Raw genomic sequence first — 17,804 nt, forward strand, 5'->3', positions numbered from 1 at the left:
CACAGCGCCTCCACCTCACTGTCTGACAACAGAGGTAACCAGTGCCAAGAAGATTCTAGAAGTCACCAAGAAGATCATTAATCTGCTGACAGGAGAGGTGAGCGGTGCCGGGAATTCTGGGACATTATCCAGTAACAGACAAGGGATGTGTCTGGATGGTGACGGTATCATTGTGTGTGTCAGGTTCCTATAAGGTGTCAGGATGTCACTGTCTATTTCTCCATGGAGGAGTGGGAGTATTTAGAAGGACACAAGGATCTCTACAAGGACGTCATGATGGAGGATCAGCCGCCCCTCACATCACCGGGTAAGAGGAGACTTTATTGTAAAGGAGAGAGCAGTACGGAGGGTCCACCTAGATCCCCCATCATCTGATAAACACATAGAAACAATGTATTCAGTCAGTGTGTGTGTTTCCTACAGATGGATCCAGTAATGGGAACCCACCAGAGAGATGTCCCTGTCCTCTGTATTCCCGGGATTCCACACAGGAAGGTCACACCATCCCTCACCATCATCAGGTAGAGTGCTAAATGTCCCCAGACTGTATGAGATTATACTCATCTACATAGTCTCAGCCTATTGGTGCTCACATTTTAAATGTTATTTTCTATCGTTCTGTTGATTTAGTTTGATGAACAGACATATATGAAAGTTGAGGTTAAAGAGGAAGAAGAGGAGACAACTGTGATGCGTTACCAGGAGTCTATGGAGGAAGTTGGGATGATAGTGACATTCAAACAGGAAGAACCTTCTCTAGATATCAAAACAGGTGAGTCCTGAGCACTAAATACAGAAAACGTTTTGGTGTTTAGATTGCTGATTGAGGATCTGTAGACCTTCACATTATCAGGTAAGATGATCTCTACAAGGACGTCATGATGGAGAATCCTCCACCTCTTTACACCACCAGGTTAGATTTGACTTTATTGTAAAGGAGAGAGCAGTACGGAGGGTCCACCTAGACCCCCCCCCCCCCCCCCCATCATCTGATAAACACATAGAAACAATGTATTCAGTCAGTGTGTGTGTTTCCTACAGATGGATCCAGTAATGGGAACCCACCAGAGAGATGTCCCTGTCCTCTGTATTCCCAGCTAACAGCGGGGCCCAAACTGTAGGGTGGTGCACATTATTGTAAAGGAGGGAGCAGTACGGAGGCTCCACCTAGATCCCCCATCATCTGATAAACACATAGAAACAATGTATTCAGTCAGTGTGTGTGTTTCCTACAGATGGGTCCAGTAATGGGAACCCACCAGAGAGATGTCCCTGTCCTCTGTATTCCCAGCTAACAGTGGGGCCCAAACTGTAGGGTGGTGCACATTATTGTAAAGGAGGGAGCAGTACGGAGGGTCCACCTAGACCCCCCCCATCATCTGATAAACACATAGAAACAATGTATTCAGTCAGTGTGTGTGTTTCCTACAGATGGATCCAGTAATGGGAACCCACCAGAGAGATGTCTGTATTCCTGGGATTCCACACAGGAGGGTGACACCATCCCTCACCATCATCAGGTAGAAAAGACCTAAAAATGTATTCTAATCTATGAAAGGATATCCTTTAACTTACTCTCCTTTTCCCTTTTATAAATGTATTTTATCATCTTTTGGGGTTTAGGGTGAAGAACTAAAAGTCATCAAAGTTGAGGATAAGGAGGAAGAAGTAGAGAGGTTGGTGAGTGGAGATCAGCAGTCTATGGAGGAGGGGGAGATGATTACGGAAAGTAAACAGGAGGAATCTTCTCTACATATGGACACAAGTAAGTAAAAAACACTAAACGGTTCACATTTTAATTTTACTTCTATGAGTATAAAGTGTGCATTTACCATCATATATGATCATCAACTTGTCATTGTTGATCCAAGATTTACATGATTGCCTTAGGGCAGGGGTCTTCTAACTTTTCAAACAAAGGGCCAGTTTATTGTCCTTCAGACTTTAGAAGGGCCGGATTGCGGCCAGCGGGGGTAGAAGATGATCCCGGGCCCAGCATTGGTGAGAGTAAATATGGCCTCAGGGTTGGTGATCAGTAGGATAAGGAGTAGTGCCCCTATTAATAGGAGTAATTGTATCCCATCATTGGTATCAGTGAAAGAAATTGTGCCCCCTTGTTGGCGTCAGTAGGAAGAATAGTGCCTCATATCAGTGGGAGGAATAAAGGGCCAGATCCACAAAAGGGATACGCAGACATATCTGCTGATACGCCGTCGTATCCCTGTTTCTATCTATGCGGCTGATTCATAGAATCAGTTACGCATAGATATCCCTAAGATCCGACATGTGTAATGGACTTACACTGTCGGATCTTAGGATGCAGTACCGCGGCCGCCGCTGGGGGCATTTCTCGTCGAAATCCAGCATCGGGTATGCAAATTAGCACTTACGGAGATCCACAAAGGTTTTTCCCTTCATTAATTCTCCGTAAGTGTTAGTTTGCCGTCGCAAAATTAGGGCTGCTTTTACAAAGTAAATTTCAAGGTGAGTGCTTTGTGGATCGGGCACTTTGCCCGAAAATTTGCGGCGGTGTAACCTAAATAGGTTACGTTCCGCTGCGCCGCCTGGCTGTGGATCTGGCCCAAAGTCCCAAGGGCTGGATACAGGCTAGCAAAGGGCCACAATTTGGAGACCCCTGCCTTAGGGGATTAGACAGAATTTATTCCTTGTTGGAGCAAACTGGACCATCTTTTTTATGGGATTTTCTTTTTTTTCGGATCAGCTGAGGTTTTAGGTTTTTTGTGAAGACGGGTTTCAATGTACTTATTTTTCCGTGGTTAGATTTGATGGATTTTTGTCTTTTTTCAACCCAACGACGTGACTATGTTTCATTATGTAAAATGAACTGAAAAGGCACATTCTGTGATATCACCGACACCGAAGTTGTCAACCAAAATGAAGGCAGAAAACCCATGTAAAGTTTGGTCCAATTTTCACCAACGTGGATAAAATAATTATTTCCCGGCGGAATGTTGGCTCAACCAGTATCCTTCCTGCAGAGAGGAGGATTCTCAGGAGGCCTTTTTTCATCTTCTTTTTTTTTAAATCAGATATGTTTATTGAGAAAAACAAAACATTTTTAAACAGAAAAGAAAATCACAGCAAGTACACAGCTCATTAATACATCACCGAAACATTCTACCAGTGCAAATGACAGTTCACACATAAAGCACCGCAGACTCCCAAACAACATAAGACCTCAGTCCGAGGCCACTATTTAAAAGGCACTAGCCCCACTAGAATACCCACATCCCCCAAATCACATACAAACGATAAATCCAATGAATCAAACTCCCCACTCTCTGACTGCCCCACCATGGCTGACTACCCCCCCCCCCCCCATCTATCTAAGCAACCTATCCATGACCAGATCTACCGGGGATAAGCCAGGGGAATCTAACCATGGGGCCCACACTTGTTCAAATTTTCTCGAGCAACCCCTGTGTTGATAGACATACCTCTCCATTCTTATGGTGTCACCCATTTGAGCAATCCATTCCTTCAACGTTGGAGGATCAACTGCCTTCCAATGCCGAAGGATTAGCCTACGGGCCTGAAACAGAGCTCTCAACATGGTTTGCCTGCTATTGTCGTCCAGTGATGCATCATCTATAATACCAAGAAGACACGGTTTCGGGTCAACAGGAATGTTAGTCAGATAAACTCTGTTAAGGAGAGCCACGACCCCTGACCAGAATAAATGAAGCTTGGGGCACCGCCACAGTAAATGGATTAGGTCGCCATGGTCCCTTGCGCACCTAGTGCAATTGGAGTCTGGCCTTATCCCCATTTTAAATAGTCTGACGGGTGTGTAATGCACTCTGAGCACAATATACAATTGGGATAACCGCTGGGCCACATTCAGGGAGCACAACTGCACTGCCTGAAGTGCCTCCTCCCATTGTTCATCCTCGAAGGCCCCCATGTCCCTCTCCCACTTCGTGGACACCCCAAGGGGAAAGTCATCTAAGTAGATATTTAAGATCATTGAATAAGCATCAGAAATAAAACCCTTAAACTGAGACACCTCGGCCATAAATTTGAATATCGGCGCTTTCGAAAGAACCCACGGGGCCCCCCCTGCCTGCGCTATCACAGCATGCCTCAACTGCATGTAATGGAAGAACATAGACTGTGGAAGGCGATACCTCTCCCTCATTTCAGGGAAGGGGATCAACTTACCCGCAACAAAAATATGTTTCAGAAGCGTAACACCATGTCTTCTCCACCGCGCCCCACAGTCCAATGAGAGCAGCTCCTCATAGTACCTATTTTCCCAAATCGGGCTGAAACCTGTGAACCCCTCCACCTCCTGCATCTGTCTAAGTTTGTTCCATATTTTTTGCAGCAGCGCATATGGGGGAAACTTCTTTTTTCACCTTCAGTGGTCTTGGGATTATAAAAAGTTGGGTTACTTGAGGGATCTCTGACTTTTGCTTACCTATTATTATACTCATAACATTTATCTAAAAATTGCTTTCCTACAGATGGACACTGCAGGAATACCTCAGAGGAACATTTTATTATATCCTCACACAGTAATGAAGATAATGACTTTGCACAACATTCTTCAGGAATAAATTCTTACCAGTTACTAAGATCAATGGATCACACCAACAATGACCGATCTCCTGATACATCCCATACTACGACTTTGGATGTCCATCTACGTTCTCACAGTTCAGATCGATCAACAAGTTCATCTAATCCCAATGAATCTTCTTTAGGTCATAATGGAGTCCACACAGGAGAGAATTCAATGTCGTGTTCGGTGTGTGGAAAATCTTTCACTGACAGCAAAGCACTGATTAGACACCAGAAAAATCACACGGCTGAGCGTCCCTATTCATGTGCCGAGTGCGGGAAGTGTTTCCCCCAGAAAGGATACTTTCTTTTGCACCAGAGAATTCACACGGGCGAGCGTCCTTATTCATGCTCTGAGTGCGGGAAATGTTTCCCTCGGAAAGGAGTTCTCATTGAGCACCAAAAAGTTCACACGGGCGAGCGCCCTTTTCCGTGTTTAGAGTGCGGGAAATGTTTCCTTCAGAAAGGGGACCTCGTTAGACACCAGAGAATTCACACAGGAGAACGTCCCTTTTCCTGTTCGGATTGCGGGAAACGTTTTACACAGAAAATCGTACTCCTTACACACCAGAGAATTCATACAGGTGAATTGCCTTTTTCTTGTTCGGAGTGTGGGAAATGTTTCTCTAGGAAAGAATATCTGGCTGGTCACCAGAGTATTCACACGGGCGAGCCTCTTTTTTCATGTTCAGACTGTGGAAAATGTTTCAGTCAGAAAGGAAAACTTGATAAGCACCAGAAGACTCACACAGGGGAGCGCCCTTTCTCGTGTTCAGAGTGCGGGAAATGTTTCATTCATAAAGGAGATCTTGTGGTGCACCAGAGGAGTCACACTGGAGAGCGTCCTTATTCGTGTTCAGAGTGTGGGAAAAGCTTCCTTCAGAAAGCAGTGCTCGTTGAACACCAGAGAATTCACACAGGCGAGCGCCCTTTCGCTTGTTTAGAGTGCGGGAAGTGTTTTGCTAGGAAAGCATGCCTTGTTGCACACCAGAAAATTCACACGGGTGAGGGTCTTTTTTCCTGTGCGGAGTGCGGAAAATGTTTTAGGTTTAAAGGAAGTTTAAATAGACATCAGAGGACACACACTCGCTGACGGCATTGAGAGATATATGGGTGCGTTTAGTAGCTTGACTCATTCAGTACACAGAACAACCGTATGATGAAAAATAGAGAAATGTATCTTTGTAAAAGTAATATTTCAGTTAGGGCTCATTTACACTTGCTTTAAAACACTTTTTTGAAAGCCAATCAAAGCTCCTCTCACTAAATAAAATGGTGACCTAACAGTCCTGCTCACACGTTGTGTTTGCTTTGCTTTAAAAAATATCCCCCATGTCGGTTTCTTGGTACTTCAAAGCATCTTCAAAGCCTCCATTTGTCTTTTTTTGTTGTGCACGTTTTGTGACACTGTGTGATTAGTAGGGTGCGGGTCCTCGGGCCAGCCCTGAACGTCTTGGGAGTGGGTGGACATGGCCTTCTGGCTTAGTTTGCCTGCTCTCATGGGGTCTCCCTTCGGGGGAGCCCCACCTAGTACTGGGAGGGTTCTGTTTCGGCAGTCCCTCCGAGGAAGTTGGGTCCGTGTCGGCTTCGGTTGCTCGGACCACAGTACCTCAGTCCCCGTCTGGAGCTCAACGCCCCGGGGGATCAGGGTTTGGGTCCCTCTTCACAGGAGGACCACTTGACGTTGCACCCGTCTGCACGTTTTTGTGAACACTCTTTATGTGTGTGTACATTTTTTCTGCACCGGGTGGAGTTTTTTTGGGTGTGTTCACAAGCCATAGGCTTTTCAAAAAAAAAAAAAAAAATCTTCAAAGCCTCCATACTTACCTGGCAGGGGAGACACCATGATCATGAAGGTGGTTCTCCCAGGGCGAGGCACGGCTATTGCACACTCTAGGTCGTGCTGATCGTGGTTGTCTTCCCTGCCGCTTCTCGGCCTTTTGGCTAGGACTGGGTGTGGTATCTGTCCTTATCAGTTGTCAGCGGAGCGCTGAAGCACCTCCATAGGGAGGGTGGATGCAATCCAATGACGTCATTGCACCTGGAAGGATGGTTTCATCAGGGAATACGCTGTGCTGCCAGACAGAATACTGGGGGCCGGCCCATGGTTGAGTCTGAGCCATCTGGAAGGGTGCTCCTGGTGAGGATGGGTGCTGCGCTTGGTCTTGGTCTTTTTGCCGAGTTCTAGTCTGGCCTTTTGGCTGGCTGGTGTAAGTGCTATCTCTGTCAGCGATCCAGTTGGAGGAGCTGGTAATGCCCTGTATGGTGGAACGGGGTAGGACCATGAACATCCGCCGGGTTGGGTGGCAGGGGTGGAGGGCTGCACCGGGGGGTCGGATATGGAATGAAAAGCCTATGGTGCATGTGCCCCTGGAGTGGCAGTCCAGGGGTATCTGAAGATCACTGTGTGTGAGGGACACATTGATTTAAGATACCACGGTCACTGCACCAGATACACGCTTTTTTTAGCACCTGCCTCCTGGGCCGGGCCTTTTGGCTAGGACCGGAGGAATTTTTTATTCCTGGCCGGAGGGCCTGGTCATTGTTTCACCACAATGGCCACTTCTTTCACTCTCCTCTCCACTATCCCTTCCCCCACTTTATTTTATTTAAGCCTGTGTTTGTCACTTTTTTGTCTTTTTTTGTTGTGCACGTTTTGTCACTGTGTGATTAGTAGGGTGCGGGTCCTCGGGCCAGCCCTGAACGTCTTGGGAGTGGGTGGACATGGCCTTCTGGCTTAGTTCGCCTGCTCTCATGGGGTCTCCCTTCGGGGGAGCCCCACCTAGTACTGGGAGGGTTCTGTATCGGCAGTCCCTCCGAGGAAGTTGGGTCCGTGTCGGCTTCGGTTGCTCGGACCACAGTACCTCAGTCCCCGTCTGGAGCCTAACGCCCCGGGGGATCAGGGTTTGGGTCCCTCTTCACAGGAGGACCACTTGACGTTGCACCTGTCTGCACGTTTTTGTGAACACTCTTTATGTGTGTGCACATTTTTTCTGCACCGGGTGGAGTTTTTTGGGTGTGTTCACACGCCATAGGCTTTTCAAAAAAAAAAAAAATCTTCAAAGCCTTACCTGGCAGGGGAGACACCATGATCATGAAGGTGGTTCTCCCAGGGCGAGGCTCGGCCATTGCACTCCGGCCGTGCTGATCGTGGCGTCTTCCCTGACGCTTCTCGGCCTTTTGGCTGGGACTGGGTGTGGTATCTGTCCTTATCAGTTGTCAGCGGAGCGCTGAAGCACCTCCTACATGGGGAGGGTGGATGCAATCCAATGACGTCATTGCACCTGGAAGGATGGTTTCAGCAGGGACTATGCTGTGCTGCCCGACAGTTACTGGGGGCCGGCCCATGGTTGAGTCTGAGCCATCTGGAAGGGTGCTCCTGGTGAGGATGGGTGCTGCGCTTGGTGTTGGTCTTTTTGCCGCGTTCTAGTCTGGCCTTCTGGCTGGCTGGTGTAAGTGCTATCTCTGTCAGCGATCCGGTAGGAGGAGCTGGTAATGCCCTGTATGGTGGAACGGGGTAGGACCATGCGAATCCGCCGGGTTGCTGGCAGGGGTGGAGGGCTGCACTGGCCGGTCGGGTGGTTGGAAATGGAACGAAAAGCCTATGGTGCATGTGCCCCTGGATGGTGGAGGAGAGCTGTCGGAGAATGTAGTGTGGATGGTGAGAGGAGAGCTGTCAGAGAATGTAGTGTGGATGGTGGAGGAGAGCTGTCGGAGAACGTAGTGTGGATGGTGGAGGAGAGCTGTCGGAGAATGTAGTGTGGATGGTGGGAGGAGAGCTGTCGGAGAATGTAGTGTGGATGGAGTGTGGATGGTGGAGGAGAGCTGTCGGAGAATGTAGTGTGGATGGTGGGAGGAGAGCTGTCGGAGAATGTAGTGTGGATGGTGGAGGAGAGCTGTCGGAGAATGTAGTGTGGATGGTGGGAGGAGTGCTGTTGGAGAATGTAGTGTGGATGGTGGGAGGAGAGCTGTCGGAGAATGTAGTGTGGATGGAGTGTGGATGGTGGAGGAGAGCTGTCGGAGAATGTAGTGTGGATGGTGGGAGGAGAGCTGTCGGAGAATGTAGTGTGGATGGTGGAGGAGAGCTGTCGGAGAATGTAGTGTGGATGGTGGGAGGAGTGCTGTTGGAGAATGTAGTGTGGATGGTGGGAGGAGAGCTGTCGGAGAATGTAGTGTGGATGGTGGAGGAGATCTGTCGGAGAATGTAGTGTGGATGGTGGAGGAGAGCTGTCGGAGAATGTAGTGTGGATGGTGGAGGAGAGCTGTCGGAGAATGTAGTGTGGATGGTGGAGGAGAGCTGTCGGAGAATGTAGTGTGGATGGTGGAGGAGAGCTGTCGGAGAATGTAGTGTGGATGGTGGAGGAGAATGTAGTGTGGATGGTGGAGGAGAATGTAGTGTGGATAGTGGGAGGAGAGCTGTGGAGGAGAGCTGTCGGAGAATGTAGTGTGGATGGTGGAGGAGAGCTGTCGGAGAATGTAGTGTGGATGGTGAGAGGAGAGCTGTCAGAGAATGTAGTGTGGATGGTGGAGGAGAGCTGTCGGAGAATGTAGTGTGGATGGTGGAGGAGAGCTGTCGGAGAATGTAGTGTGGATGGTGGAGGAGAGCTGTCGGAGAATGTAGTGTGGATGGTGGAGGAGAATGTAGTGTGGATGGTGGAGGAGAATGTAGTGTGGATAGTGGGAGGAGAGCTGTGGAGGAGAGCTGTCAGAGAATGTAGTGTGGATGGTGGAGGAGAGCTGTCGGAGAATGTAGTGTGGATGGTGAGAGGAGAGCTGTCAGAGAATGTAGTGTGGATGGTGGAGGAGAGCTGTCGGAGAATGTAGTGTGGATGGTGGAGGAGAGCTGTCGGAGAATGTAGTGTGGATGGTGGGAGGAGAGCTGTTGGAGAATGTAGTGTGGATGGTGGAGGAGAGCTGTCGGAGAATGTAGTGTGGATGGTGGAGGAGATCTGTCGGAGAATGTAGTGTGGATGGTGGAGGAGAGCTGTCGGAGAATGTAGTGTGGATGGTGGAGGAGAGCTGTCGGAGAATGTAGTGTAGATGGTGGAGGAGAGCTGTCGGAGAATGTAGTGTGGATGGTGGAGGAGAGCTGTCGGAGAATGTAGTGTAGATGGTGGAGGAGAGCTGTCGGAGAATGTAGTGTGGATGGTGGAGGAGAGCTGCAGTGAAATTACAATCTGTGGTCTGATGTGTGCTGGGAAGTAATTTGTATACTTTTTGTACATACATTTTTAGCTTGTTTTTATCTATTTCGTTTACAGAAATGTTGTAAATGTATTAAACTGAGGTATAATCTACTTGTGCTAATAAAGAAATGACTCTGTTTTATATTGATGATAGGTATAGCAAAATTAAAGTATACTGTATATGTGTATATATATATATATGTTTTGATTATGTTTCAGATTTTTTTCTCATTATTTAGTTTTACATTAAGGAATAATAAAACACTATCAATTTATTGGTTTATTGATGTTTATTGGTGTTTTCATTATCTTCTTTTTAATTATTTAAAAATATAATGGCCCAGATTCACATAGATCGGCGCATCTCATATGCGCTACGCCGACGTAACTCTGAGAGGCAAGAGCAGTATTCACAAAGCACTCGCTCCCAAACTTGCGCCGGCGTAAGCCCGCCTAATTCAAAGTAGGTTGAAGGAGGGCGTAATACATGTAAATGAACCGTGACCCCATGCAAATAAATGGCCGAACGAACGGCGCATGTGCGCGCATGCTCAGAATCGCATATACTCCCTAAGATACGACGGCTCAATGCCTACGACGTGAACGTAACCTACGCCCAGCCCTATTCACATACGACTTACGTAAACGACGTAAAATACGACGGCTGTTCCCTGGTCCATACCCCAACATGACTTACCCCTGCTTTAAGTGAAATAACTCTACGCAGGACGTACGCCTTACGTAAACGGCGTAGATTACAGCAACGGGCGCAAGTACGTTCGTGAATCGGCGTATCTAGGTCATTTACATATTCGACGCGTAAATCAATGGAAGCGCCCCTGGCGGCCAGCGTAAATATGCGCCCAAGATACGACAGCGTAGTAGACTTACGTCGGTCGTATGAAGCCAAAATTCAGGCGTAGCTTGTTTGCTGAATAAGGCGCATAGATACGACGGCGCATCCATGGACTTACGCGGCGTATCAGAAGATACGTCGGCGTAAGTCCTTTCTGAATCCGGGCCAATGTGTGTCTCTAATAATGGATGTATACAATAGAAAAATGCACAACGAAGTAGCGAGTTAGGCTACACGGGACGTTATTACAACCTCTCCTGAACAATTTAACTTGACAGATAGTGACCCACGTTAAAACATTCGCTTTGCAGCGTTTAGCAGCGTTTTTCTCCATTTGCGTTTAGAAGTGTTTCTAAATAAAAAACAGCTCAAAATGAAAAACACCTGTAAACGAAACGTGGCTAAATGCGAGTTACCGCGTTAAGCCGCGGTTGGCGCTTTAAATGTCTCTAAATTCAGCTTCCGAACCTATGTTTTTGCGTTCCAAAAAAAGTCTCTAAACTCAATTGCCTAGAAACGATTATAAACGACCCAGTGTACATGTACTGATAAGATAACACAGAGGAGCGTTCAGGAGCAGCTGAAAAAAATACCCAACTGCTCCTAAATGTCCGTTTACCAGCAGCAGCGTACATGAGTTTACAGGCATTTCAAGCGCCAAACGCTTCTAAACGCTGTAACTCACGTTTAGCTGCGTTTCGTTTACAGGCGTTTTTCATTTTGGGCTATTTAAAAAAAACAAAAAATGTTTTTTTATTATTAAAATGCCTGTAAACGCACACACGGCAAAATGGACGTTTTAAATGTTGGTTACTATCTGTCAAGTTAAATCGTTCAGGAGAGGTTGTAAAAGCGTCCCGTGTATGTGGAGCCTTAAATGTTAAAACAGAACATAGACTGCAGTATATATAATCTCCACAAGGTGGCGATCTCACTTATAGTGCTTGGAACCCACAGACAGGAAGTGATGTAAGACAAACAGGAAGTTTATTTCTCCCACTGACACCATTGATGGGGCACTTTTCCTCCCACTGACACCAGTGATGGGACACTATTCCTCCCACTGACACCAGTGATGGGACACTATTCCTCCCACTGACACCAGTGATGGGACACTATTCCTCCTACTGACACCAGTGATAGGACACTATTCCTTCCACTGACACCAGTGATGGGACACTATTCCTCCCACTGACACCAGTGATGGGACACTATTCCTTCCACTGACACCAGTGATGGGACACTATTCCTCTTACTGACACCAGTGATGGGACACTATTCCTTCCACTGACACCAGTGATGGGACACTATTCCTCCCACTGACACCAGTGATGGGACACTATTCCTTCCACTGACACCAGTGATGGGACACTATTCCTCCCACTGACACCAGTGATGGGACACTATTCCTCCTACTGACACCAGTGATGGGACACTATTCCTCCCACTGACACCATTGATGGGGCACTTTTCCTCCCACTGACACCAGTGATGGGACACTATTCCTCCCACTGACACCAGTGATGGGACACTATTCCTCCCACTGACACCAGTGATGGGACACTATTCCTCCCACTGACACCAGTGATGGGACACTATTCCTCCCACTGACACCAGTGATGGGACACTATTCCTCCCACTGATACCAATGATGGGACACTATTCCTCCCACTGACACCAGTGATGGGACACTATTCCTCCCACTGACACCAGTGATGGGACACTATTCCTCCCACTGACATCAGTGATGGGACACTATTCCTCCCACTGACACCAGTGATAGGGCACTATTCGACCCAATGACACCAGTGTAGCCCATTTGCTTCCAGGTTCCATGTGTTTTGAGTTCAGTGATGATATTCTGCATACCTTGGGTACTGTTGCCTTTCTATCATCTGAAACCAGTCTGCCCATTCTCCTCTGACTTCTGACATCAACAAGGCATTTTCCTCCACAAAACAACCGCTCACTGGATATTTTCTCTTTTTCGGAGCATTGTCTGTAAACCCGAGAGATGGATGTGTGTGGAAATCCCAGTAGATCAGCAGTTTTTGAAATACCACCCAACTGGCACCAACAACCGTGCCATGATCAAAGTCGCTTAGATCCCCAAAGCATCCTCCCAATGTTGAGGGCATGTGGACTGGTACGGTTCAGGAGGGGGCGCTCTCTCATCCCCCCTCTTTTCCTGCAGCCTGCCAGGTTGCGTGCTCGGACAAAGGATCTGGTATGGATTTTTGGGGGGAACTCCACATCATTTTTTTTTTCATTTGGGGTGGAGTTCCCCTTAATATCCATACCAGACCTAAAGGGCCTGGTAATTGAATCTGGGGGGACCCCCACGCTTTTATTTTTTATTTTTTAGAATGACTTTTCTCTGTATTGCCGGGAGCCGACAATTCATTATAGCCGCGAGTGATTTTTAAATGACTTTTTTTCCTTCAGAAATTACATTTCTAAGCTTGGGAAACAAGCGCTACTTCACAGGCATACTATACACCCCCCAGGTACGAAATTTAAAGTAATATTTCACTTTTATTGTTTCACTTTAACCATTATTAAATTCACAGCTCCCGAAAAAACTGCAGTTTTTAAAACATATTTTTGCATTGATACATGTCCCCTGGGGCAGGACTCGGGTCCCCAAAGACAAATACTAATTACAAGCATGTTTCTGGAACTAATTATGCTCGCAATCCAAGGTTTTACTGTAGATCTATATATATGTTTTTTAAAATGTGTATATACTGTGTGTGTGTATATATATATATATATATATATATATATATATATATATATATATATATATATATATATATATTTTTTTTTTTTTTTCATTCTTTAGTTTCACATTCATGAGTAATAAAATTATATAAATTTATTGGTGTTTTTTTTTTTTAATTGTCCATAAATATAATCTGTGTTTGTGGTAATGGGTGTAACACAATAGGGAAGGAAATGTACCACAAGGCAGCGGGCAAAATGTTTAACCATATCATAGACTGCAGCACTAATAATCTCCACAAGGTGGTGATCTCACTTATAATGTGTGGAACGCAAAAACAGGAAGTGATGTATGATACAAACAGGAAGTTGCGTTTTAGTCGGGAGGAAGTAGAGAGGAGACATTACTGGAACTGGCAGCAGAGAAGGTAATAAGATATTATTTTATATTTACACCCAGTAACCCCCCGTCATGTCCTTCCTCTTCCTCCGTAGTCACTGTGATGTCTTTTATCTCCAGGAGATGCTACTACATACAGGATATATATATATATATATATATATATATATATATATATATATATATATATATATATATATATATATATATATATAAACAATATATAATCAGGTACATCCTAAATATAAAGTAATTTATCTATCCAACTGTCCCAACACCCAGAGCCTCTGGTTTATAGACCAGATACATCCTAAATATAGAGCCATTTATCCAACTGTCCATCCAGAGCCTCTGGTTTATAGACCTGATACATCCTAAATATTGAGCCATTTATCCAACTGTCCATGCAGAGCCTCTGGTTTATAGACCGGATACAGCCTAAATATAGAGCCATTTATCCAACTGTCCATCCAGAGCCTCTGGTTTATAGACCTGATACATCCTAAATATTGAGCCATTTATCCAACTGTCCATGCAGAGCCTCTGGTTTATAGACCGGATACAGCCTAAATATAGAGCCTTTTATCCAACTGTCCATCCAGAGCCTCTGGTTTATAGACCTGATACATCCTAAATATTGAGCCATTTATCCAACTGTCCATGCAGAGCCTCTGGTTTATAGACCGGATACAGCCTAAATATAGAGCCTTTTATCCAACTGTCCATCCAGAGCCTCTGGTTTATAGACCGGATACAGCCTAAATATAGAGCCTTTTATCCCACTGTCCATCCAGAGCCTCTGGTTTATAGACCAGATACATCCTAAATATAGAGCCATTTATCCAACTGTCCATCCAGAGCCTCTGGTTTATAGACCGGATACATCCTAAATATAGAGCCATTTATCCAACTGACCATCCAGAGCCTCTGGTTTATAGACCAGATACATCCTAAATATAGAACCATTTATCCAACTGTCCATCCAGAGCCTCTGGTTTATAGACCAGATACATCCTAAATATAGAACCATTTATCCAACTGTCCATCCAGAGCCTCTGGTTTATAGACCAGATACATCCTAAATATAGAACCATTTATCCAACTGTCCATCCAGAGCCTCTGGTTTATAGACCAGATACATCCTAAATATAGAACCATTTATCCAACTGTCCATCCAGAGCCTCTGGTTTATAGACCAGATACATCCTAAATATAGAACCATTTATCCAACTGTCTATCCAGAGCCTCTGGTTTATAGACCAGATACATCTTAAATATAGAACCATTTATCCAACTGTCCACCCAGAGCCTCTGGTTTATAGACTAGCTACATCCTAAATATGGATCCATTTATCCAACTGTCCATCCAGAGCCTCTGGTCTAAAGATCAGATACATCCTAAGCAATGCATCACTACAGGAGATGTTGTATTGGAATGATGTGATGAGGAGGGCTTCGCTTCCAGCATCAGCTTCTCACTCTTGGCTCTGCCCCTTATCACTGATGGTGATAGAGAAGACTACGATCCTTCTAAACCGCCTAGAAAAGGTTTCCTCCTTATGAGTAGAGGCAGCAGAGGTTATCTATGTGGCATTAACAGAAAGAGAGGCAGAGGAAGAAGATGAAGGTACAGTGATGGGTAGGGTGACCACATTTCCAAACTACTATTCAGGGACACCCTCCCTTCCCAAAAATCGACTTGTACTGTAACAAATCACAGCACAGTGATTGGACACAAGAGGCGGGATTTATGATTTCTCCAATCACAAGCAGAGGGCGGGGATTGTCCTCCTCAAGGCTTTCCTGGCCAGGACAAGTACTGTCAGTGACAGTGAGTAAAGCGGTGATGTGGCGGCCTTTTTTGGGGGCATCAGATTGGCCCGGGGGGGGGGGGGGGGGGGGTTTCTGTGTCAGTTTAATTCCGGGACACTGTATTGTCCTGGAATGAAGGTGCCCGGGACACATGGTCATCCTAGTGGTGGGAGATCGAGCACAGCGAGCCAACTGCTCTTTCCTTTAGGCCAAGTAGGTAGGGTTGCCACCTCGTCTCTTTAAACCCAAACACATATGAATTACACAGGTTCTGAGGCAAATTTAATTGATTAAATTATGGCATTCTCCAATAAACCTTTTGTCAGCATGGCCTCAGAGAGATGGAATCCCGGTCCACCTGATTCAAGTTTCCTATGTGTCACGGGACTAGGGTTGCCACCTCAAATCTTTAAACCCGAACATGAATTACATGGCTTCTGAGGCAATTTTAATACAGATAATACACTAAGTGAGTTTAAATATCACCGTAATCAGCCACAGAACCTGTGTATTAATTATAGATAATATAGAATTAATGTGTGTTCAGGTTTAAAGGGATGAGGTGGCAACCCTACAAGTGGGTCCTCCACCGAGTTTGATGGTGACTCATGCATATGGTGCCCGGGTTGTTAACATCTTTGCCTTGTTTTATGTGCTGAGCACAGTGGTTGCCTATGAGCATGGTTTTATCAGAAGCCGAGGTATTAGAGACACCCAGACAGAAGGAGTCCCCCCCTTCCCCCCTAACCAGCGGACTTTTTGCACTCCCCGAGTCCCTTCAAATACAATAGTACTGACCTACCTGATTCCAACACTGACCTATCTGATACCCATACTGACCACTATACTATACTGTCCACTATACTATTTTTCCACTATACTGACCACTACACTACACTGAGAACTACACTACACTGACCACTATACTATACTGTCCACTACACTGAAAACTATACTGACCACTATACTATACTGTCCACTACACTACACTGACCACTATACTGTCCTGCCTACAGTAACTCTCTCTCTGCGGCCGGAGACACAGGAAATGAATTTTAGGACGACGCACACTGGCTTTAAATTGCGCCCTCCTAAATATTGTGCCCGGGGCCACGGCACCCCCTGCACCCCCCACGCTACGCCACTGCTCTAACTAGACCTAATTGTGGGCCACAGCTGTTCCTTCATACTTCTGCTGACAGATTATGGTTGCGCAATGTGCATGCCAAGTTATACCCTCTGCAGTGGGACCCTGTTGTTTTTGGGTACTCTGCTCACTCTCCCAGGATGTTGCTGCTTTGCTAATTTCTCCTCTTCCTTCTCCTTCGCTCTGCTGGTCCTTGTCAACTGTCCAAGTTGGGTCAAGCGCTTCATCATTCACCACCTCCTCCTCCTCCTCCTCCTATTGACTGGACTCAAAGGCTACGTTCACTGTTTCGTAAACAACAGTTGAAGCTGAACTACCTCACCGTACCCCCCCCCCCCCTGAAAATTTCAATCCAAGGCCACAGGGATTGTGTACCATCATGATGCATTTAATGAGGCGCTATAATTGGTCAGTGTAGCTGCATAATCTCAATGACCAGGAAGAATCTCTTCTTACTTCTGTGACGCCATTCTCGAATAAAAGGAGATAACTCGGAAGAGATATTGATTGGTCAGCACGATCACAATATGATCCACTGGCCACTGACAGCTCTCAATGTTGTGCATTGTGAGGGAGAACAAGCTCTGGTTGTGAAATGTGACTTTTATTTGTAATTAAAACACATTACTGCTAACTCCCAAGGGAAAAGGAGGATTCTGGGAAGTCTGTGGTGACAATTGTTACTTTCTCTCTTTACACAGGATCATAAAGTAGAAAAAATCTGGAGATCCATTACCACCCAGCAGCCGTCTTCCCAGGACATCACCCATCACAGTGCCCCCACCTCACTGCCTGACAACAGAGGGAACCAGTGCCAAGAAGATCCTAGAAGTCACCAACAAGATCACTGAGGTGTTGACAGGAGAGGTGAGCGGTGCCGGGAATTCTGGGACATTATCCAGTAACAGACAAGGGATGTGTCTGGATGGTGACTGTATCATTGTGTGTGTCAGGTTCCTATAAGGTGTCAGGATGTCATTGTCTATTTCTCCATGGAGGAGTGGGAGTATTTAGAAGGACACAAGGATCTCTACAAGGACGTCATGATGGAGAATCAGCCGCCCCTCACATGCCCGGGTAAGAGGAGACTTTATT

The 17,804-nt window shown here is 46.1% G+C and overlaps 1 protein-coding gene, 1 long non-coding RNA gene, 1 other non-coding gene and 1 pseudogene across 3 annotated transcripts; all 4 read left to right on the top strand.

Annotated features, from left to right (window-relative positions):
• The first annotated feature begins 488 nt into the window (after positions 1-488).
• LOC120909482 (zinc finger protein OZF-like) lies at positions 489-5,951 on the top strand. The gene is made up of 3 exons (XM_040321259.1): positions 489-521; positions 1,624-1,765; positions 4,488-5,951. Exons 2-3 carry the CDS (start codon positions 1,702-1,704, stop codon positions 5,675-5,677), a joined length of 1,254 nt encoding a protein of 417 aa, XP_040177193.1. The 5' UTR covers positions 489-521; positions 1,624-1,701; the 3' UTR covers positions 5,678-5,951.
• Positions 5,952-6,403: 452 nt separating this feature from the next.
• On the top strand, positions 6,404-6,562 carry LOC120912471. Its single transcript, XR_005743072.1, has one exon. It is a non-coding gene; the product is annotated as a U1 spliceosomal RNA (small nuclear RNA).
• A 1,085-nt stretch (positions 6,563-7,647) lies between these two features.
• LOC120912467 lies at positions 7,648-7,802 on the top strand (annotated as a pseudogene).
• A 5,907-nt stretch (positions 7,803-13,709) lies between these two features.
• Positions 13,710-17,704, top strand: LOC120909499. The gene is made up of 3 exons (XR_005741279.1): positions 13,710-13,778; positions 17,411-17,576; positions 17,663-17,704. It is a non-coding gene; the product is annotated as an uncharacterized LOC120909499 (long non-coding RNA).
• Positions 17,705-17,804: the final 100 nt, after the last annotated feature.

This window comes from Rana temporaria, chromosome 8, assembly GCF_905171775.1.
Source record: "Rana temporaria chromosome 8, aRanTem1.1, whole genome shotgun sequence".
NCBI classification, from domain to species: domain Eukaryota; kingdom Metazoa; phylum Chordata; class Amphibia; order Anura; family Ranidae; genus Rana; species Rana temporaria.